General features: G+C 40.8%; 2 protein-coding genes across 3 annotated transcripts; both read right to left on the bottom strand.

The window, feature by feature from the left end:
- Positions 1–3,030: 3,030 nt before the first annotated feature.
- On the bottom strand, positions 3,031–14,973 carry cnot4a (CCR4-NOT transcription complex, subunit 4a). 2 transcript variants are annotated; one of them, XM_074677902.1, is made up of 13 exons: positions 14,709–14,973; positions 12,524–12,746; positions 12,061–12,258; positions 11,674–11,760; positions 11,324–11,425; positions 10,996–11,121; positions 10,744–10,868; positions 10,453–10,659; positions 10,314–10,371; positions 9,959–10,214; positions 7,183–7,686; positions 6,706–6,939; positions 3,031–5,008 (listed from the first exon to the last, which is right to left on the bottom strand). In XM_074677902.1, exons 2-13 carry the CDS (start codon positions 12,695–12,697, stop codon positions 4,680–4,682), a joined length of 2,400 nt encoding a protein of 799 aa, XP_074534003.1. In that variant the 5' UTR covers positions 12,698–12,746; positions 14,709–14,973; the 3' UTR covers positions 3,031–4,679. The 2 variants fall into 2 exon arrangements, with proteins under 2 accessions (XP_074534003.1, XP_074534004.1); XM_074677903.1 differs by having other exon boundaries at positions 12,524–12,698.
- Positions 14,974–16,029: 1,056 nt separating this feature from the next.
- Positions 16,030–22,131, bottom strand: LOC141796877 (uncharacterized). The gene is made up of 19 exons (XM_074678176.1): positions 22,000–22,131; positions 21,785–21,887; positions 21,589–21,703; positions 21,327–21,501; positions 19,938–20,049; positions 19,507–19,613; positions 19,127–19,253; positions 18,830–18,950; positions 18,652–18,737; positions 18,402–18,538; positions 18,260–18,319; positions 18,123–18,186; positions 17,952–18,046; positions 17,738–17,866; positions 17,148–17,262; positions 16,925–17,062; positions 16,669–16,835; positions 16,502–16,584; positions 16,030–16,338 (listed from the first exon to the last, which is right to left on the bottom strand). The coding sequence occupies exons 2-19, from the start codon at positions 21,861–21,863 to the stop codon at positions 16,143–16,145; spliced, it is 2,106 nt and encodes a 701-aa protein (XP_074534277.1). The 5' UTR covers positions 21,864–21,887; positions 22,000–22,131; the 3' UTR covers positions 16,030–16,142.
- Between the last annotated feature and the right edge of the window lie 23 nt (positions 22,132–22,154).

The raw sequence follows: 22,154 nt of genomic DNA, 5'->3' as shown, positions 1-22,154 counted from the left end.
GTCAACATTTATTTTCAGACACTCAGCACATCCCGGGAAGACTTCAGAGGCAGAATAATCCTAGATTTATTGCATCAGAACTAAATAAGGGAAAGTGTGATACTATTTCTATTGTCTTCACTCAAACTGTGTGTGTGATCTCTTTCAGTTACCTTTTTCTGCTTCATCATTTATCCTCCCCCTCCTCCTCTTCCTCCTCCCTTTTCTAATGATAAGGTTTAATATGCAGCTTTAGCAGAGCAGGCAAATCAATAAACTCATCATTTGTTTAAAACATCTCTGTCTGTCCTGGTGATTGAGTCTGTCATGCTTTTAAATAAACCCTGCACCAGTCTTTTAACACCACAGTTACTCTCTGTAGCTGCAGAAAAAAAAATAAGCAGATGCTATTCTTGAGTATGCATCATCACAAAGATCTGTCCATTATGTTTCAGCGCAGCGTCTGACCGAGTGTGTGTTGGTGTGGGAACACTCAGCAAAGCTCCCTCCCTCCGTGTTGCTGCTGACTCATTGTCACTGCCCCTGAATTTGCTGCCTGCCTGCGTTATTCACACACTCACCTTCCTCTGCGAGTTGCCTCCTCAGCACCTGGAGCCTGAAGCCAGAGGGGGCAGCTGCAGCCGCCCCAGGCCGTCTGTTTCTCCAACATGTCCGGCTAGCTAAACCAGGATCAGAGCTGAAACTACAAATAACCACATGATTAGTTGATAAGATAAAATCTATGACACTCATTTATTTTACATGCCAGTGAACAATGTTGCTTTATTTTCATATTTGTGGTAACATTTTCTATCTGCATCTTCAGTGACTATGAGTAAAAAGGTGTAAATTTACATTAAATATCCCAAAGGAACAGACAGAATGAGCCAGATGCTTAAATTACTAATAAACAAGAGGTGTGCTCAAAGTCTTTTATCAGAGCTGCTGGTTTCACTTACCGGATGAATCATGTATTAATCCTCTAAATGATGAGGTCCTGGTTTGACTCCAGTGTGATGCTACACAATTCCCCACTCTTCTCCTTTTAGTCCCATCAAAAGAGGCACAGAGAGCTTAAAAATCAACATAAAGCTACTGCTAGGAGATGTTAGTCGGTTATGAAACTGAACAAAATCAATGCAGTTATTTTATCATTAACAGAAACCACACTAAGATTGAAAACATTGTGAATATCTACAAGGCAAATTTCAGGGTCTGAAAACACTAGGGGGGTGGGGTGTTGTCACACAAAAAGAAGATCTGCAAACAGACCGAAACAGACTGAACGCGTGAGGCTTTTATGCTTTTTACCACCCGAGCAGCGACCATTGGTGTCCATTCCCAAACTGCAGGGGGCGTTGTATCGCAAATGTACGTCCGGCAGAGTACTAAACGAGAGTCGAAGAAGTTTGCCTTTGTTTACAACTTGAAATATCTATCCCGGAGATTTTTTCCAGGTTCTCTTCCTCGATTCTACTTCTCTGCCAAGAGTTGCCGCAATTTCACGCCATGAATTATTTACCACTCAGTTATCATGGTGATCTCTGTGTGAAGAGTCATACAGATGCCTGTGTTTCTGCACTTCGACCACCAGGAGATCCCGTCCTTCAACCACCTTGTCAGCGCGTCTCTGTCCGGACGGTTAGAAATTGTCAAGTGTGGGCGGTGCAAAAATTTTCCCGGGTGAAAAGGACCAGGTGAAGGGGCATAGGTGCAAAAATGACGTCATTCTTCTGCATGAAGCCGCACGGATCCTGCGGATGCGTCAAGCATAAATCAGCCTTTAATCTTCTACTAAAAACAAGTGATAAGTAGAGTGTTCAAATGAAGCAGAATGAAGAATAATTCATATCCTAGGGGCAAGTGCAAGAAATCTGTGGTACTGCTTTGTCCACCAGGGGGCACCAGAACTGACACCAGGTGTAAGTTTCATACAGGGGCTTTAACAAACTCAGGTCCCTAAAATTATAGGTTACTTTACTGACCTGTTCCTGAATTGTTGTTGTTGTTTTTCACTAATTTAGTCTTTGTCCAACATCAGTGCATGGAGTTTGGTTTATAGACATCATCTTGTTTAGTACTTTAGTAAATACAGTTAAAACCAGGTTGCAGTGGCTTGCACAGACTTTGAGAAGGGCAGGGGCGATAATAAAGGCACATTAGTGCACATTTTGGCTCCCAAGAGGGCACTTTTGTATATGTTTTTAACACACCACTACCAAGTTGTGAAGATAAAAGGACACCGTATCTGCCTGTTGCAACATCAACAATAACTGCTTGTTAAAATGTTTTGTGCAGTGATGGCTATAAAGCAATGTTAAAAGCAAGTTATTGCATATTTTTTTAAGCTCCTGTTTATTTTTTAAATGTTTTAAATACATGCTGGACCCCCAAATGCTTGATATATTCAGAGACACTGGTTCCTGCAAAATGTCCCTAAAAATGTACCATGTGAGTGAGTTTTCTTTTAGCATGAGAGTAATCATGTTAATGTTAAATTTCTCTGAGTTAAAAGCTTCAGGCCTTTAGCCAGGAATGAACATGGAGTGTTTTTAAGCCTTACAAACACAAAACAGGAAGGCAAACAGAGGACATCTGATTCAGACATCTAACCTTGTATTGTATCGACTCTGCTCCTCCCATTGTCTATCAGAGGTCCTTCAGGACAAAAATAAGTCTCTGCTGCAGGTAAATCCTGCCGCATTGGCCAGGGGAGAGTGCAGAACTGCTGGGCTCCAGAAAGAATGTGTGCTCTGATTAATAATGACATCTGCTGAAGCATATTTTGATCTAAATGTGATGATCTATACAGTGTCTGAGAGAATGTAATGTCTGTGATTCTGTGTAACTTTGCTGGACTGAAGTTTGACTGCAGAGCTTCATCACCGACAGGGAGATCTGCCCTCTAGTGGACGACAGCGGACTAACACTGGTGATTTATGGTGACCTTCCCAGAGTAGACGTTATGTGCAGTATGATGGAGTGTGCTCTAAAGCCTGAATCATTTGTAGTGCAGATGTTTGAATCACAACAGCAGACAAACACCAGCTCTAAGTTTTAAGTTTTATTTAAGGTTCATTTTTCCAGACCTGCAGAGGACAGTTCACTTCCTTTTAAGCGCCTCAATTTTGTTTTGTTTCATTTTTTTCTCGCAACATCACGTTAAAACCCATTGAATGACTCTGTGTTGGTTTCTCCTGGATGAGTTTGTTCATTTTTGTGAATACTGTTAAATAGGGAACAGCAGGAGGTGGGAGAGGTGGGAGGTGGGGTGGTGTAGGGAGGATGGGGAGGGGGGGTAAGAGAGGGAGATAGAGAGAGAGAGCAAACAGATCAGAATTAAGACTTCAAAAAAGAAAAAAAGGCGGTGGTCGGAGAGGTCGATCTCAAATCCTGGAAGGCTGGGAGCTCTTTAGTTCAACTACAGCACTTGGTTTTGTCTTGCAGCACCTTCATCTGTGACACACACTCACATACAGTTGCCGAAGTCACATACATTATTGCGTATTTATCAGCAATCATTGAATAAACTCCTCCTCCAATCACTCGAGCTCCTTTCTGTCATCTGTCTGTTTAAGGCCTCGTTTAAGCCCTCAGGGGTCGAACAAAGGGACCTGTTCACCATGTTGCTACCCTCAGTATTTCAGTCATTTCCTCATCCAGCTAGTCATTGTCCTGTCTCGTCTGTGGCTGTCCGTGTTAGGGCTAGCTACTGTAGGTACCACACAGTGGCACTGTGAGTAAGAGTCTAACCCTAGTGCTCAGGATGTGTGCCACGATCTCCCAAAGCCCTGGCTCCCTGCGGTTAGGCAGTGCTCTATCCTCTGATACAGAGGTTCAGCAAAATCTTCCCTCCAGCAGGACGGGGCCGACAGGAGCCCTCCAGTAAAGGGAATATGGGCCAAGTGGCCTTACAAGCAGGCCATCTATGTCCCTACCTAACAGGGAGCCCATGCATAGCCTGTGCCCTCAACTCCCCAAAGTGTCATCTGCATTCTCTCTCTGCGAACCAAATCTCAGCTTCTTTTTGTCACCTTTTTTTTTCTAAACACCACTCAAAAAAAAGAAAAGCTAAGTGCCAACCCCTTTTTCCTCACTCCCTCTCTCTCTCCTCGCCTGATTCTGTAAGGGTTCACTGTTTCACAGTCTCCTGTTAAAGTGGGGAGGATGAGGGTCTTTGGGGCAAAGCTTCAAGAGCAGATTCACAGCTTGCTTCATTCCTCTGAAAAACTAATCGTGACTTCAACTTTCAAAAAAACACAAATGTTGTTCATGCTTAATCATTAGTTACGTTTATAAAAGACCTCACTTCAGCCTAGTTTGTTGTCCTCGCCAGTTTGTGGAGTTAACTCTCGTGTCACCACTGGGCGTTCGGTGCTTTGTCGTGCTCTTCAGTCGACAGCGAGCTACTTGATTAATCCCCTTGTTGTGCCCAGAACTAGATGTAAGGAGTGGTGATGGCAGCAGACAAAGGGTGATAATGATGAGAACTTGTGTGCCACAAACAAAAACAAAAACAAACAGGCCTTCAGAATAGACAAAAAGGAAGGAGGAAGAGAAAAAAAGAAAGCATGTTTGTTACTTTGTTAATAATTTTCATACTCTGCAGATTGGTGTGTATTGCATTGAGGGAGGGGATACAGGATGAGTGGGTATAAAGTGGTAGTGGGGAATGGGTAGGTGTCTGCTGTAGTCTGTGTTCAGTGGCGGTCCACAGCGGCACTCTGTAGCAGCTCTGTGGCGGGCTGTCCTGGGGGTCTGAAGGCGGTCTGAAAGCCAGGGGGAGGGGAGTGGAATTGGCTGGCGGGGTTGGCTGTGGGAGGGGGCAGGTAGGGAGCCCAGCCGCCGGCGGCTCTGTGATGGAGGGGGATGTGGGCGTCGAGGAGGCCGCTGTGGAGGGGCTGGGGAGTGGGCACTGCTGAGCCGGCCGGGCCGTCCATCTCTGTGAGCGCCTGCAGGGACTTGAGCCAGTGTGGTGGGTTGTCGTCCTGGAGACAGTCTAAACTACTTCCTGCAGAGGCGGGCATACCTGAGGAGGGGCGAGGGGCGGGGACGGGTCGTGACAGAACAGGGGGGAGAAAAATGATACCTTTTCATCACCGTTGCAAATCATGATTTGTTGAAACTCTAAAAAATAAATCTGTTCAGTAATATGTTCATTATCCTACACCCTACATGTTGCAGCTCACTCTGTCCTTTCATCTTTCTTCAGCTGCTCCATCCATTGAAAAGAAAAAAAACATGCCAAATTAACTTAAAAAAAAAAAAAAAGTGGAGCATGGCAGCTACCTCACTCGTAGATATAATCATCAGATAAACTTATAAATGCTAATTATTGGAGAAAAGCAAAAAAAGCTTTCTGATTCCAGCTTTTCAAAAGTTATAAACAAAGGGAATTTACAGTAATTCCTGTATTTGAATACTCCAAATTTCTAATGAATGCAAACAAAATAGAGTCCTGGGGGCATGTTTTTCTGTTGGGCAGAGACCTCCCAGACTGTAAAGACTTCACATACACACTTCACATCTTTTCAACTCTCGTAGATGTTCTCCGTGGCGGTGGCTTGTGCTACGACTCCACAAACGCCATCAGCTCTCTGAAACCTTCACCTTCCGCAAAACTTAATGGGGGCATGTCTCCAGTTTTTGGCTATTAGCAGGCTAATCTTCTCTGCTCTGATTTTTTCATAGTGACGTGCTAACAGGGCTAGCAACTGATGCAAGACTGCCTGCTATTTTCTTCTTCTGCTTTGAGTGCACATGGTTAAGTATTGAACTAGTTACCACATATCTTACACTGCATATTGAGTCAACCATTTTTCTTAAATTACTTCCAGACATCACTTTTCTTGACTGACAGGTGTAGCAGATGGTTCTGCATTTTTATGCTTTTGGTGTAATTACATGTTCTTAGAGAGTTGCTGTAGCTGTAAAACTGTTTGTTTTTGCTGAAATCTGGCTTTGCAGCCAGAGAAGTCATTAGTTTGTGGTCTATCTTTTATTTTCCTACCTAGTATCTTCGGTTAAGCGAAGACAAAGTGCTGGGTCACACATGTAACGCTGTATGTGTTGAAGTTATGTTGCCAAAAGCAGTGCTTGCACAGGTGCATGAATAAAAAAATGTGACTCGAAATGTCAATGTTGAGTATTTGAGTACTCAATTACTCATACCCATTTCTATTAGACACTTAAGATTTTTCCTTCATTTTCAAATTTTTACTGAACCTTTTTACTTTATTTTGCACTGAATATGTATACTGTAAACAAAAGCCTTTGGAAAAAATGTTCTGATTACACCTGCTGCATACAGAATGACAACATATTTAAGTTTGAATGTTTTTTTGTTTTCATGCTCAGTTTTCTTCCTCTGCAGAATTCTTTCATGTCTTTTCTCCATAAACTCAGGAAACCTTTTCCTGCATCTTTTTAAAATCCTCCTTAATGAGAAAATGAAGGCAGCACCTAACACATGCTTAAGCTGGTAATCATCCAAAATTGTTTCTGTTTAAGTAAAAAAAAAAGTGGAAAAAATGGAAAATAACTTGTCCTGGTCAGACATTCACAGCACCACATGCATGGTGCTAACCATTTTCTATTATTTTATGAATGAAGCAATCACTACAAATAATAACGACCATCAGATAAACAGACAAAACTATTTGTTGTTAAAGCTTTAAGTTTAATTCTTCTGTTATTGCTGCATTTGGTGTTTCCATCACTTCCTACCTGTGATGATTGCAGGGTCCATCCAACTGGCTGTGCCGTCCCAGCTCAAGCTGTGTGAGATACCCGCTGGCCCCGCCGGCCCACCGATGTGGTTAACACTGTTGGAGGATGAGGAGGATGAAGAGGAAGAGGAATTTGGGAGGCCCCCGAAGTTGATATTGATGTTTGGCAGGAGAGCTCTGAGGCCGTCTTGCCACTCTTTCACATTTAAGCCGTCTATAGAGCTGCTGTTTTCTGCGGGAGAGAAAAGGCCAAGAATCAACAGTTACTCACTATCACACACTAGTGGTCAGTTAAAGAAGTGCATGTGCCAGCACTTCATGAACAAGGTCAATAAACACCTGTCTAAACAAAAACCACAGAGCTACCTGACGATGTTTCTATGTTGTGGTATTTAATGACATGTCTGATCTGTTGTTAACATGCAGCGCTCCTGCAGGACACGTGAAGGTACTGCAGTGACCCTGAGTCTGGTACCTGAGATGGGGATCCCTCCCAGCCCTGTGTTGTGCTGAGGAGGCAGATTCAGGTCCAGGAAATTACTGTGTGAGGCAGCACTGGCTGAGTGGTTCAAGTGTGTGAGGTTATTTCGTGTGGGGACGCCCATCCAGGGGTGTCTGGCGGCTGGCTGCTGCTGCTGACTGGCCTGGCTGTTCTGACTGCCGGGGAAACTGAAGGAGCTGTAGATGGCTCTGTGGTGGAGCTGGGGGAGGCGTGGGAGGCCGCTGGGGAAATGGTGGGAGGAGCCAGGGTTTGGGTTGGGGAGTGGCAGGCCTGGACCATGGTTACTTCCGTGAGCAAAGGGCCCTGGGGACGTGGGGCTCTGATCCTGCACTGACAGCTCCTTCTCTATCAGGTCGGCCAAGGCTTTGCGGGTGACGTCGAAGGGGTCGAAGCCCAGATCGTCGTCCTGCTGTTTGCTGGACGAGCCAAAGCCGAAGGCTGCCTGCCAGTCTGTGGAAGAAGACACTGGTATTGTGTCTGTGAGGAGAAAGAGAGCAGTTACTGGAGTGGTCTCATATTAAGATGTTTTAGGAGCTTTCTGGATTTCTTTGATTGAGTGAAAAGAATCTACATTTGCTCTTTGTTTGTTGCCCAGTAAAAATAAGTTTTTTATCCTGACACACATTAACCTGCTAACTTCGAAAGAGTAGATTCCCTTTTTCATTTAAAACTTGCCAATCCTGCAGATTTGGACCACAGTTTATAAAACACTTATTCATCTTATGCTGCTGCATTCATTAAAAAAGAGGCAAAATTAGAAGCAGAGGCATATTAACAGCCTGCATACTACACAAAGGCAGTGCGGCAGAGTTACACTAAAGACTGAAATCTTTAAAGGAGAAATATCCAATTGTTTATTTATCAAGCAGAGCTGCATTTCCAAAGAAGAACAAATGTTCTTGAACGCTTTCGTGTAAAAATGTTTTTAAAACACCCAACACATTTCTTTTTGTTGAATTCTAGCCACTAAAATCTTTGAACCTTCAAGAATCTGTTTAATGTTGGTTTTCTCTATTTTTGCTTTTAGTCTTTATTTGCATTTATAATTAATTTGTTTTTCCCACTCAGGGGTTTTGTAACTTTGCAAAGCAAACATGGCAGTGAAGTCAAAATCAGCCCCTGTCTTAATATTGAGTGCCTGCTGCTAATTATATCTGATGCAATACTTGTATTTGATAAGATAACAGAGATATCCAGAGTTTTATTTTGTTTACTTTTCCAGTGAACTGGTCCAGCTAAAATTGTTGTACAGCTCTAAATCTGGTAAAGAGCAGCATTTTTTACCTTGAAGATTCATCAACACATTCTCTGTAACCATTATGATCTCTTCATTTGTTTCTTCAGCACAACAGTTTTATTGTCTGCTAACACACTTTGGCAGGTTCAGATTCTGGATGTCGTATAAAACTGCTAGTGTAACTGAGCATTCTGGATTTAACTAACTGTACATACTAAATAGGAACCAATGAACTGGATATTGATGTGGAACTGTGGCTCAAACAGCAAAAACACAAACCAAACGTGGTCAGAGTATTAAAGGAGCTTCACATGAAGCTCTGCTGCCACCTTCCCATTAAAACAATCATACTACATATATTCTTTTTTGCTTTTTAGCTTCCACAGTGCTAACATTTGAGCCCCAGGGATGCTAATGCTAAGTCACTCCCATGTTTGCATTCTTCTGCAGATTGAGCTCAGGTTTTGATGACTGGGGTAAAAAATAGAGATGAGATGATCATGTGGTTAGCTTAAAAAGTCCAGTAATCAGCCTTGATCAGTGCTGTACTCGCGTTGTAGTGATCAGATGATCAATGTTACTAGGTGACACAGCCAATCTGAAGCTTCCAAGATAAAATGCAGATGTTTCTACCTTACTGGGATGGTGATGAGACTTATTCAACAAGGGAAAAAAAGATACGTCACATATCGACAGTCCCTAACACACATGTATGAGGTGATTTATCTCATTACAGTAATATAAATGTTACATGAACTTTAGTCAGATAATTTTTCATCAAGGCTGATTTTCAGACACCCACAAATGGATTCTTTTTTAAATCCAAAGCTCTAAAATTTTGTGATTTAGTGGAGCACAAAACAGCTCAACTACTATACAAAGCAAAGAATAATTTGCTGCCAAAACCACATTTAGAAAATGTTTCATAATAGAGAGGGCGGTTATTATTTAAGGGGAAATGGAAACCTAAAGGTTAGAAGTGTGTGTACTAAATTAGAAAGTATCCGTATCACTATGGAACAGACTGAGTGCAAAACTGAAACAAATTTTGAGTATAGGTCTGTTTGAAAAGAGGCATAAAGAGATGATTCTCCAGAAGTACATTAATGGACAAGTATCACAAGGTGTTAGCTTGTCTTCATAAAAAAATACAAGGTATGGTAAAAACATTTGTGAAGAAGACATGGGTATGAGTTTATTTTTCAGTATAAGTTATATGCTGTATATCCACTGTACATGTTTGAAAATTGCTAGTAATTAATAGTCAGTGTTATAATTTAGTGTAACACAATTCAAAGGAGTAGGATTAAATAAGTTGATACTTCTTCCTCCTCCTTTTTGCTCATATAAACTAAGAAACTTGGATAGTAATTTTCTTGTTTTGTTTTAAGTTTTTTCTGATTATCGTTTATTTGTATTGCTCACTGTTTAAACTGTCATCTGCACAAGCAAAATAAAGTCATTCATTCACTCATTCATTCATTCATATGTTGAGTTACCCCCTCTGTGTACCTGATGTGAAGAGGCTCTGTGGTTCAGGGGTCATAGGCCAGTCAGAACTGCCGCGAGGGGAGCTGGGGAAGGGGGGCAGGCCAGCAGGGAGAGGATTAGGATGTCTGAAGTTACTGTTGTCTGAAAAGAGTGACTGGGACTCAGCTGCGGCGCCCTCAAAGGGTGAACGGGCCGTGAGGTCTGACACGCTGATGGGCACCACCAGACTGGGTTTGGTCAGACCTGGTGGTGGAGAGGGGGAGTCACTGGTGGGTACCTGGGACAAAGACAGAAAGATTAAAGACTTTCAAGTAAGACTTTACTCATACACTTTCACTGGTATACGATAAAGATAACAGAGTTCAGGTCTTTGTACCTGTTGTAAAGTCTCGCCATTCACCATTCCAATAGACTCTGGAGGTTTGTCACTGGGACTGATGAGAGACAAAGTTAGTTAGATAAAGACAATCTGCTTCATATTTAAAGATTGTTTGTTGAGAAGTGTTCTTTCTTACCTGTTACTGTCACAGTTAGAGGAGAAAGGGGATAGGGCAGCACACTGACCAGGACCCAGCTCTGTTTCTAGCCCTTCCGAAGCGATAACTTCTTGGTCTAGATAGTCTAACAACGGGGGAGACTTGCGGTCCTCTGAAAGCCCATTGGCCAGTTTGTTATGTCCTGACAGCGTCGGCCACCCATCTTTACCGTTGCTACTGTTGGATCTGATGCAAAGCAGGAGAAAAACGATGCTTAAAGGCAAAGTATCAAGTCAAACTGCTAGAGTTAGAACCAGGAAATAAACCAACCTCTGTGTGGAGTTGGGTTTACTCTTTGACTTGTCTGTTCCACATGCTGGAGGTTGTAGAAAGCTAGGATTTATTTTATAGAGGTCTTGGAGAAGTTTCTGCTCGTACTCTTGATGTTTCCCTGCCTGAAGGAGGATACAATATGTCAACTTTTGCTTTTTTATAACTGCACACTTCATAAACAAAATCAACACATGCATAAAGCAATTATAACAAAACTAAACACCTAAAAAGGCAAAAAATCTGATTTACCTGCATCTCCTCTTTAGTAAAGCTAGCTGCTTCATCTCCCAGCTCATGTAGATACATACAATCAGGTTTGGGACACTGCATACTTTTAAGGAAGTAACTGCAGTACTTTGTTGTGCCTAAAGAAGCCTGAAACAGAAACAAACAGAAGCTCAGAGTTTAGGACTTTTCTTGCCAAGACGTCGAGTTTAATCAGTCTGCAGGTGTTGTTTCACAGACAGAAAAAAATAAAGTTATCACATGAACATTATGTAACTGAAACCAATTCACATCAGCACTTAAACAAATAAACATGCAAATATGAGCAGATTTATTTGGATTAGTTTCTTACCTTCAGTGTTCTGCCGTCAACAACCACATTGTTCACACACTGTATTGCTCTTAGGGCGTCTTCAGAGCGGATGTAAGTGACATAGGCGCTGGCACTGGGCCCCTGAGAAAATTAAGAGTAAAGGTAAACATACAAGTCAAACAGATCTACTGTGGCAACTTAATCGTGTTTACAGTGGCTTTTCACGACAGCGTTATGAGCATGTTTGTTTTAACAATTGACTTTTCACATTACAAAGTTTGAAACTGAAATAATAGATCAAAAAGAACACAGTTCATATGAAACAAATGTTCTTTCAACATTCAGACTATAAATGTATTAATTGAATCCTCTTCCATTCAGCCTCTCACCTGTGAACCGGCGTAAGATGTGCTATTGTTGATGACCACTTTATGGATTTTTCCAAACCTCCCAAAATACTCGGGTCGTTTTAGAACCTGTGGGCACACACACCGGCAAAAAGAAAAATCACTTATCATACAGTTTGTGGGTGTCTTTTGAGCTCTTTCACTCTCAGGCCTTATACTTTAAGCATTTGTGGGAGTTTTGACTAAGAGACCTTTAAATGTGCATTAAAATCCTCCACCAGCCGAGTGTTTTTACTGTTTCTATGTGTCAGAGCCTTTAGACGTAAACAGAGCTGGTACTACCATTAGTATCAGATGTTTCATTACCATTAGGTTAGAAAATAAGCTCAAAGGTTGCAAAAGTCACTTTATTTTTAAGATCATACTTACCTCAGGGTCAGCGAGACGCTGCGAGAGCCCCACCACAAACACCAAGTTTCTCTGGACCACTCTGACACTGGCCAGATGCTTGCGGTTTTCTGTCACCTTCTGCTTCTTCTCATTCTGTTTCTGCTTCTTCTCGTTCTTTATCCTTTGGATCTCCTCCTGTGACAGCGGCTTGTACACAGCGGGGTCCTCTGGGTACGGCTATACAGGAACATACCATGTAAAAAAAACACAGTTTTAGATATCCACCGTGTGTAGAAAATAGTCCCTTAGTTTGAATTTAAGGGATGAATAAAGCAAATTAGGGAAGTGAGGTTCTTTTTAGCTGAAGCATTTTCAAGGGCAGGATCAAAAGTTTGTCTCTATCAACACTGGATCTGTAACAATCATCAATGCTATTTTGTTAGACATCCTGCTCCGTCTTGGATGTTGATAAGTTTCTCAGTTGTTGTCCTCAGCTCCTCACCTTTCTACAGGCAGGGCAGAGGCCATTCTCATCTGTACGGATGCGATGCCAACAGAAGCGGCAAATCTGGTAGCCGCAGGTGCAGGGGAAGAAGTTGACGTCATCAATCTCCAGCGGTTCCATGCACAGGGGGCACTCCATGGGGTCGTCCTTCATTTCAGGGCTATGGGACATCCTATGGCACGGCAAGGGTGAGTGTTGAAGCTGGTCACAGAGCACAGGGCTAAGAAAACATACAGAGTCTAAGTATGGAAGCTTTATCCTGACATGATTGAAAATAACATCAAATAGGGCGCTAGTTCAGAGCAGGTGCATCGTACACAGAGGCTATGATACTTGACACAGTGGTCACTGAGCCCCTTGGCCCTGACTGCATGTCAGCATCACTCTCTTCTCCTCCATGTTTCCTGCATCACTTCAGCTGAACCAAAATGTAATCTTTAAATAAACTAAAGAAAATAACATCAGTTGAACGCACTTGATCTTCACACTGAATCTGCTGCCCACATCTTTCATACCTCTTGAATGAGACTTTATGACCATCAAAGTCACAATTTCTGCCATGCAGAATTTCCTCTTCAGCAGCAAAGAAACATTAACCTCAATAAAAAGTTTATAAGGTTCATCTAGCTTAACTGTTGCAGGATAATGCACTCCATCTGTCTTTATTGATGGTACTTGTTTCTTATGTTTTTATAGGCTTTTTAGTGCACTGTTGATTCAACTTTACGGTGCTTTTGGAGGCTGTGGTCTGTGGTGCTGCTGATTTACACCGTACAGAATGAAAAAGATATCACTGATGATTAACCATGGAGGTTCGGTAAACACTGACAATCAGATCTACTAAAATCTTAAAATGAAATTACAAAGGAGGTAATCTGCAGTAAAATCTGAAGTATAAATATGACATTTTGTTCATTTTAAGGTAGGGGGATCATAAATTCACACCTTTCAACAAGTTTAAATGGTGATTATAGTGTTCTGATCATTTCCCCCAGTGATGGGAAACGGGTTGTAAGATGGTGACAAATTGAACCACTTGAAGTCGCCACTTAGAGCTTCAAAGTACAGAAATGAAAGCTGCACTGCTGCATGAAAACATTTCGATCAATAATATTGTCAGCCGTAATCTGCCACAATGACCTCAACAGGTTCTAGGACCTACGACGTTAATGAAAATTAGCATTAATAAAAAGCTAATGACTGTGATTATAAGAAAACAAGCCATACTCGGCAGTCATCGTGTTAAAGTGGTAAAGGCGGATGTTGTTACATCTTCAGGTGTTGACAGTACAACACACGTCACGATAGATGTTCCAGGTAATCGCAATAAACTGCGAACATTTGAGCTGAAACGCCTGCTGTCTGCTGTTCATAACCAGGCTGATTTGTACGTGACAACTCCGCTGCCAGCTGACGAACTCAATGAAACCCCCATATTAGTAAAACACGACAGTGTGGGGTGAATTAAAACAGTCGTAGAAAAATGCCAGCATTACAAATACTTGGCAGCATTCGGCTAATAAACTGACACGTACATTAATATCACGTCTCGAAGGATCCACTTGTGGACATTAGTTGACAGTTATAGTTGCATAAAAAGACAGATTTTTGAGCTAGTTAGCCAGGCTGGTAACTTTAGCTGCTCCTCTGGACTGTACAATATGACAGATGTTATTTAACTAACGATAGGCAAAGCTAACATTAGCCGCGAATTGGTAAAAGAAGCCGGTCTAACTATTAACAAGTAGACAGGAGCAATTGCAAGTTATATTACAGAACAATGGCATATGGGCTTGAATATTTACTTGATAGTGACATGAAATATTGGTTTAAAACAACGTTAAAACCTTTTAGTTTCACCTACATTTTAACTGACAGCTTGGATGTTGCTAACCGCTAGCATCGGCGTAGCTAGTATGCTACATTATCATCATAACGTACGAGCCGAGCTGACGACGAGGCCTAAGCAAGCTAACACACAACTGAAGGAAGTTTTTCGTACTATAAACAACTGACATTGCTCTTGCGACATTGAGATTATCTGGACAGTGATGCAATAATCTCGAACATACACAAAGATGAGCTTGTGAATCGTTAAAGGTAGAAGTGTCTTCAATTTATTCAGGGACATTAGAGGCTGGCTAGCCCTACTAGCAGCTCGGCTAACGTTAGCGTTACTTACCCTGTCCGTATTTAGCTTAGGATTCCACTCCAAGGGAGTCACACCAAATTGGGCGGGGACTGCGAGCCAATATATCTGAAATGTCAAAATTTCTATATACGGTCATATAAGATAACCGTATTTGTGATGTTCTGCTTTGATTAAAAGGCTATAATGATGTTTTGCCCCTCTCTTTTCTTGGTATTGTAGAGACAATTTACGCTCTAACCACCATCTTAGCTAGCATTAAAGTAGGGAGGAGGGAATGGGGCAAGTGTTGAATTCCACTGAGTCTGCGCGGATGAAGAGATGCTTTATGGGAAGCGAAGTTCCTCTAAAGTTAGTGACACATTTCTAAACCAAATTACCATAACCAATTGCTTGTTGAGAGCACTTGTTATTTCCTCACGTATAATCCCCATGTATTACATTTAGGAGTCAAACTATCACGTGCACCAATTGACTATAGTAGTTTGTTTTACGTAAAATGATTGATATGATTCTAAAAGGGATAGGACTAGATAGGGTTTTACCTCTACTCCACGCCGCCTTGGAACATAATTTTTGCTATGCCAGAGCCTTTACAGAATACTTTAGTAGCTTTTAGCTAGTCAGCCGCTTAGCTTGCTTTATATTTAATGTTGAATATGCATAAATAAAAACATAAAATAATAATAATAATAATAATAATAATAAAATTATTATTATTATTATTATGGTAATAATAATAGTCATTCCACTGTACCAGTCTCATATTTCCACACAAATTGGACTAAAAAAAATTGTAGTTGGCTTCTATTTTGTGCATACATGTTACAAACATTGGCAATCAAACAGCTTCTATAAAATATACTACACTGTTTCCCTTAAAGTTGGAATAACATATTTGCTACCTCTTCTCATGAAATGATGATTTGCAAAGGCTTATGGCTGTTTGAATTCACTATGATATATTTTAAAGAGATCGATCAATGTAGTTTTAAGGTGGTATACTAGTTATTTATTTAAAAAAAAAATCATATTGTCACAATAGATAATTCATGATAATAGGTAATAGGTAAAACATATTTTACTCCAACTTAATGGACAACAATGAAGTATGTTAACCTGAAGCAGAGACATAATCCTGTCTGTTATTGCATCAGAATGATAATTACAACCACTCAGAAAAGGTACGTGTTTCATCACTTTGCAGAATGCTCAGCTGTGAAAGTGGGTTATTTGTCAGAATACAGTACGACTAGAGTGCTTCTTTCACCAACTTTGTAAATTATGGACAATGAAAACAAAAACCAAACTTGCTTTGCTGTTCCAAAATTTATTTACAAGTATCTATCATTAACATAAGCACAATGGGGTAACTCATTTTCTTTTGCTATATTACCTAAATTTAAACAAAAAGGTAGTCACAGGGGATCCAGTTTTTGCACATTTCTGCAGCAATTGAAAACATGTTTAATCTATCCACATGAAGGAGGGTTCAGGCCAGGAGTGAGTCTGGACTTTGTTGGGATCCACAGAATCTGCAGTGAGCGTGGGTGCAATGGGGTGCTGTGACACCAGAGACAGCCGTGCAGCCAGCAGTCCCATCCAAACACAGCTGTTTGTGTCTCGCTGCTGGAGAATACCAGCCATCATAGCACCTGCAAGACTGGAAACAGAGAGTGGACATTTTTTAACGAGTGCTTTGTTTTTTTATGAATGTAATATTTTTGACTTTTTGAGAAGTAGAATGCAAGGCAAGTATAGCAATATGAATAGGTCATGAAAAGTAAAGTAAGGAAGAGAAAGCTGGTTATTTAAGTTTTCAGCACCTGTCTCCTGCTCCTGACACATTCACTGTCTCCTCTGCTGTCACAGTCAGTGCTGGGTAGTGAACTGCACAGAGCTTCCTCCCCTGAAAACACACCATCACCATCACCTTCAGTTTCACTTCACTTCACCTCAACTCATCACTATCATCAGTTCGAAATGATCTTACCCGCCGCTGTTTTCTTGGCTGAATGTTGACAGAGCCAGCCTCATGCTCTCCACACACCAGCACCCCATGCACCCCAAGAGTCACCACCAGACAGTGCAGATGCTCCAGTAGGGGGCGTGAGAGAGACACAGCAACATTCAGCACCTCGTCATGAGAGCTCGGCAGCACTACAGGAAAAGATCACATCCTCAGCCACAACCAAAGCATTTGAGGTAACTTTTAGTGTTACAATGTGAATCTCTTTAGACTAGACTACCATCAGGTGTTGGGAGGCCCAGAGTTTTGTTCATAGTGATCAGCTCTGCCAGGTTTGGGGATGAATAGGACAGAGACTTCCAAGCATCTGAGAGGAAAGGCTTACAGGCTTTTTCTGCATCTGTGGGCTCATACCAAACTGTAACGCACAATCAGTATAAAGTGTTCAAATTCATTGTAAGACTTTGTTGAGGGTTATTTAGCAACTCTCTCACTGAGCTTACTATTTATGTTGTGTTTAGCGGCCAAGGAACAAACATAATTGATGGTGGAGACAGGAATGTTTCCATCAAGACACACTATGGCAGCTGAAATGAGCTGTTTTTCAAACTGTGACACCTGTGGAAATACAGATTTCAGAGAAGAATAAAGAAGAGAAGTTACATAGAAAAGATAATATGATAACAGATCTTACAACAAGAATAAGAAAATATTAAGAATCATGTAACAAAACAAAACTTTTAAGCAGATCTCAAATAGAAAGAATATTGACATCTATTTCATAGAATAAAATCTTGCTACATCAGAGAAGAATTAGATAAAATAAACTTAAAAATTGTCATTTTTAAAAGGACATCAATACATGGAGTTGCCCTCTAGTGGCCAAAGAAAAGTTGGATTTACTAAGCCAATCAGAATCTGTGTGCACTTTTTACAGAAGACATTTGTGAGAATGTAAGTGATTATAGCTCTTGAATAAAGGTTTTGATATCATAAAACTTTGTAGATTGTGCCTTAAGATAATGACAATGGTCTGATAAGTAAAAACATTCATCTCTGCATCATCTTGACCATGTTTATCAGCTTAACTTACAAGCTGCTCTGTGATTTGTTCATGAACGTCCATGTCTCCCAATCCAAGACCCATTTCTCCGTTCTCAGTGATAACCACACAGTATGTTGCTGTGCTCTGGTCCTTGAACCTGGCCACACCGCTTGTGTTCTTACATATAAAAGGACAAGAAATCAAGCTCATGTAAAAGGGATTATAACCACACAAAGTTATACATTCTGCTCTGGTTTCATACCATATGTTTACAATAGTTAAACACTGCATCACTGTGGGAATCAGCTCCAGTAGCTGAGATGAGCAGTGTCTTTTGGCCTAAACGACTCAGGGAGTCTGGAATGACAGTAGAACAAAAGCGAGCGTGAGAAGAAGATCTAATGAGCGTGAACATAATCTGATAGAAACTCACCAGCAATGTTCCTTCCTACACCACCAAATGACTGACACACACTTCCTATGTTTGTCTGTCCGAACTGGAAGACAAATCATTTTATTACTACATCCACAGCTCACCATGAGAATAGAGTTACTTAAAATCTGACTTACAATGAGTGTTTTGTGTTTCCCTTTTGCAATAAAATCAACATTTATTCCTCCAATGACAACCTGCAAAATACACACAGCATTGTGGGTTCATCGTTACCTAAATGCTGAATCAAACACATAAGCCTTTAACATGCGTACTTACTATATCTGATCCTGAGTCAGAGGAGTGTTTCCCTGGTTGATGGGTCTCATATTTTGTTGGTTTCTTGTTCATGTGTTCTGACAGTGCACATGCTATTTGACTTCCAACTTTAGCATTATTATGAATTAGAGCAATGTCTGAATACACAATGGGTTAAGAAAAACTCAGATTTAATCACTCTTTGATGCCACTGCACTCACAAAGTATTTGATATCATCATGTTCTCTGTGATTCATTCTCAGAAGGATACTGGCCTGGAGGGACTTTCCTTTTGTTATCTCATTGACCTTTTGAAGTATGAAAGGCGTCACATCTCTTCCTGTTACACCTTTAACACTGAGTGAACACAAAAAGAGAACAGGAGGAGATAAACCTCATAGCTGAGTTTGTTTGACTCACATCAGTTTATAAATTTCTACTTCCTGTACCTTGCCTCTGTCACTGCAGCTTGTATGGCTTCTTCTATCTGCTGGCCCACGGCTGCATGCTCCTCTGGGATGGGCACTGCTATCAAGACACCGCTCTGAAGATCCAGGGACTGAGTGCTCGCTGCAAAAACACACCAACATAAATAAAAATATATTAATTCATCTCTTTACATCTTGCTCTGCTTGCTGAATTCTACCTTTTTTTCCTGTAAGGCACTCTTTTTTTGAGGTGAAAATACATTGCATTTACACAAACTGCATATCTGTAAGGTGAACGTAACATTAATGCTGATTTACCAATGAGTTTTGCAGCCTCCTCAGGGTTGCAGACCTGATATGGAGAAGTGAATCCGCTTTGAGGCGTGAAGAAGGCAGGGAAATGTTTTGATGCACCATAAGTGGCCACGCAGACACCCTGTGTCTCCTACAAACAGATGTGAAACATGAATACCGGTAGATAACAGTAGATAACAAAAACCCACCTGTAATCCTTCTCAAACCAGCTCTGCCCAACACCTGCTTGATTCTCTACATGACTTAACTCATTTTAAAATCACTGACCTGACTTAGTTGCAATTCTCTTATTTTCCCTGACTGAAATAAACACTGGTTAAACACCAATATTAGATCTTTTACAGTTTCTGGATGACATTACACATCTGTGTTTATAGTCTTACAAGGAACTCCAGGGTGCGACCGATGTCAAGAATAGATTTGACACCAGCAGAGACCACTGCAACAGGAGTCCTGCCGAGCTCTGTGAGGTCTGCACTGATGTCCAGACCTGCAGGAATGATCAATAGATGTACAGTGAACAATGACACAGTCTGTAACAGTCTCTGAAAAACATTTGTTCAGTTATGTCTCCCAACATAGTACTGAAACACACTTAATGCTCTTGCTTCCTCATTACTAATTAAGTATTTGTCTTTAATTCAGACACACAGTAAACAGAGATGAAACACCTGATGACAATATTGTTTATTTATCAGGATGACACATCCAATCACTTTTCTTGTTTCCACTGTTTGTAAGGAGAAGCTTGCTGGTAGTAACATAAATATGTGTGAACAGTGCATAGTTTGTGTCAAGGTGCTGGTTTGCTTACTGTTCTCCCCGTCTCTGTGAACTCCTCCAATGCCTCCCGTGACAAAGACAGAGATCCCAGCTTGATGTGCTGCGATCATTGTGGCTGACACTGTTGTTCCCCCAGAGAGCCCCTGATGAAAACACACACACAGTTAACATTCACAGTTTTAGCTTCAACATCAGGATATGGATATCAGAGAGGACCAGACTTTATCGTGTTTATTACAGAAACTATTCCGCAATCTACAGTAAATTTGAGGCAAACACTGATGAGAACTAAAGTGTTCTACCTCAAATCCATTACAAGTCCAAGGGAGAAAAAAGTCTTTTTGAATCACTACAACAATTTTGTGGTTCCTGTTACTGTGCGGAAAGTATTTTTCACAAAAAAAGGAAAAAAAAAACTTAGTGAAAGAAGTAAAATGAGTGCTTTAATTCTAATTATGCATCCATTTCAAACAATGCAGGTAGAATTTTGAAGTGATTGACAGGAATGAAACTGGCAGCAACTTTGACTTAATTTCGGATGAGGAAATAAAAAAAAATCACTCTTCAGTCTTAATTCCTCAGTTTATTGCCTTTTGTTCTAAATTTTGAGGTTTTAAATTATGTTTAGTTGTAGCCTCATAGAAGTTAACAATGAAAAGCTGATTACACATGAATCCATGAGTATTAGTAACACAAGTTACATTATATCATAGTGAGGTTGTTCTTTTGTTGAGTGCCTTCCTGATTATACCCTTAAACTGTAACCTTTACTCTCACAGGAGCTGTTCTGCCTCAGTTTACCTGGATCTAAGTCAGTCAGGAGCTACTAAATCTACTTTATCTTCACAATCTGGATAAAAGGGTGAAGAAATGCCAATTTTTTGTAAATTTGCAAAAGATTTAAAAAATACAATTTAAAAAATTGCAATATTAAAAAACAAAACATAAAAAAGTCAAATGTTTAATTTATTTTTTTCAAACATTTTAAGAAATTTAAAAAATGAAATTTGTAAAAATTTCGGAAATTTGAAATATCTTTAAAAACTTGTTTTTTTTATCTAAATTTGAAAAATGTTTAAATTATGAAATTTAAAACTTTGTAAAAATTGCAAAAAAATTGAAGGTTTTATGCATAATTATTAAATGTTAAAGCATGGTTTCATTTAGTGTCAATGTCTTTAATCATCAACACCCTCTGTAAGAAAAATAAAAAAGATCTTTATTTTATTTACATTTCTTAAAGCCACAAGGAGCCCTACAGCAGTCAAAGAGCCGCACGAGGCTCCAGAGCCGCAGGTTGCAGACCCCTGACATATACAGTAAGACTTTAAATGTTTTTAAAACAGACTATGTTTACATAATGATACTTTATCTATGGACCTAGTTACTTCCTCCACAGGTGAGTGTGTTGTGGTCTCACCTTGCTGATGACGTAGGGCAGATCACGCCGAGACACCTTCAGGGAGCTCTCACAGCGAGCAAGGTGGTCAAGCTCCTCTGATGAGAGGCCCACGTGAATCTTACCATCGATCACTCCGACTGTGGCCGGTGTGGCTCCTTCAGCCTTCACTATGGCCTCCACCTCCTTAGCAGTGCTGCATGAAAACACCATCAGTGGTACAAACAAACAAACACCTCTGAGCTGCAGATTCAGGAGTTTACAGAGACCTTAACTTTCATACCTCAGGTTATGTGGGTAAGGCATCCCGTGAGTGATGATGGTGCTCTCCAGTGCAACCACAGGTTTGTTTTCTGCAAGGGCCTGTGATACAGACGGATGGACTCTGAAGAGGCTGTCTGAGAGAGAAGATGGTTCAAAAGCAACTTTATTTACATGGTTTGTTATGAATTGTGTGTTTTGATGTGTCTCAGATTTACCATTTCTGAACAATCTGCTTTGGGAAAATGTAACTCCTCTCCTCAGGATGAGTGCAGAAACTTTTCTCAACATTCCCATTCTTTCCAGATTTTGAAGAAGATGCTGAAAATAATAAACAAAATCCACTTTAGTGAGAAGTTTGTGCCAGCTGATACTCTAAATCAAAGCTTGTTCCCCTGCTTTATGTCCTCAAAATCAAAACATTGAATGTTACCTCAGAGTTTCAAAGTTTAAGCTCCACAGTTTCATCACACTCTGCAGTGTGTTCACAGCCACTACAAGGCACACATCCAACTCCTTCATTGTGAGGTCTCTCTCTGCCCTAGTTCTCCAGTTTTTCCCAAACTCCCCCTCCCTCCTGTTTTTGGG

The sequence above is a fragment of the Halichoeres trimaculatus genome, unplaced genomic scaffold (assembly GCF_033239565.1).
Source record: "Halichoeres trimaculatus isolate MK-OKI-2021-1 unplaced genomic scaffold, fHalTri1.1 fHalTri1_scaffold_10, whole genome shotgun sequence".
In the NCBI taxonomy this organism is placed as follows: domain Eukaryota; kingdom Metazoa; phylum Chordata; class Actinopteri; order Labriformes; family Labridae; genus Halichoeres; species Halichoeres trimaculatus.
This window is presented reverse-complemented; position numbering and strand designations above follow the sequence as displayed.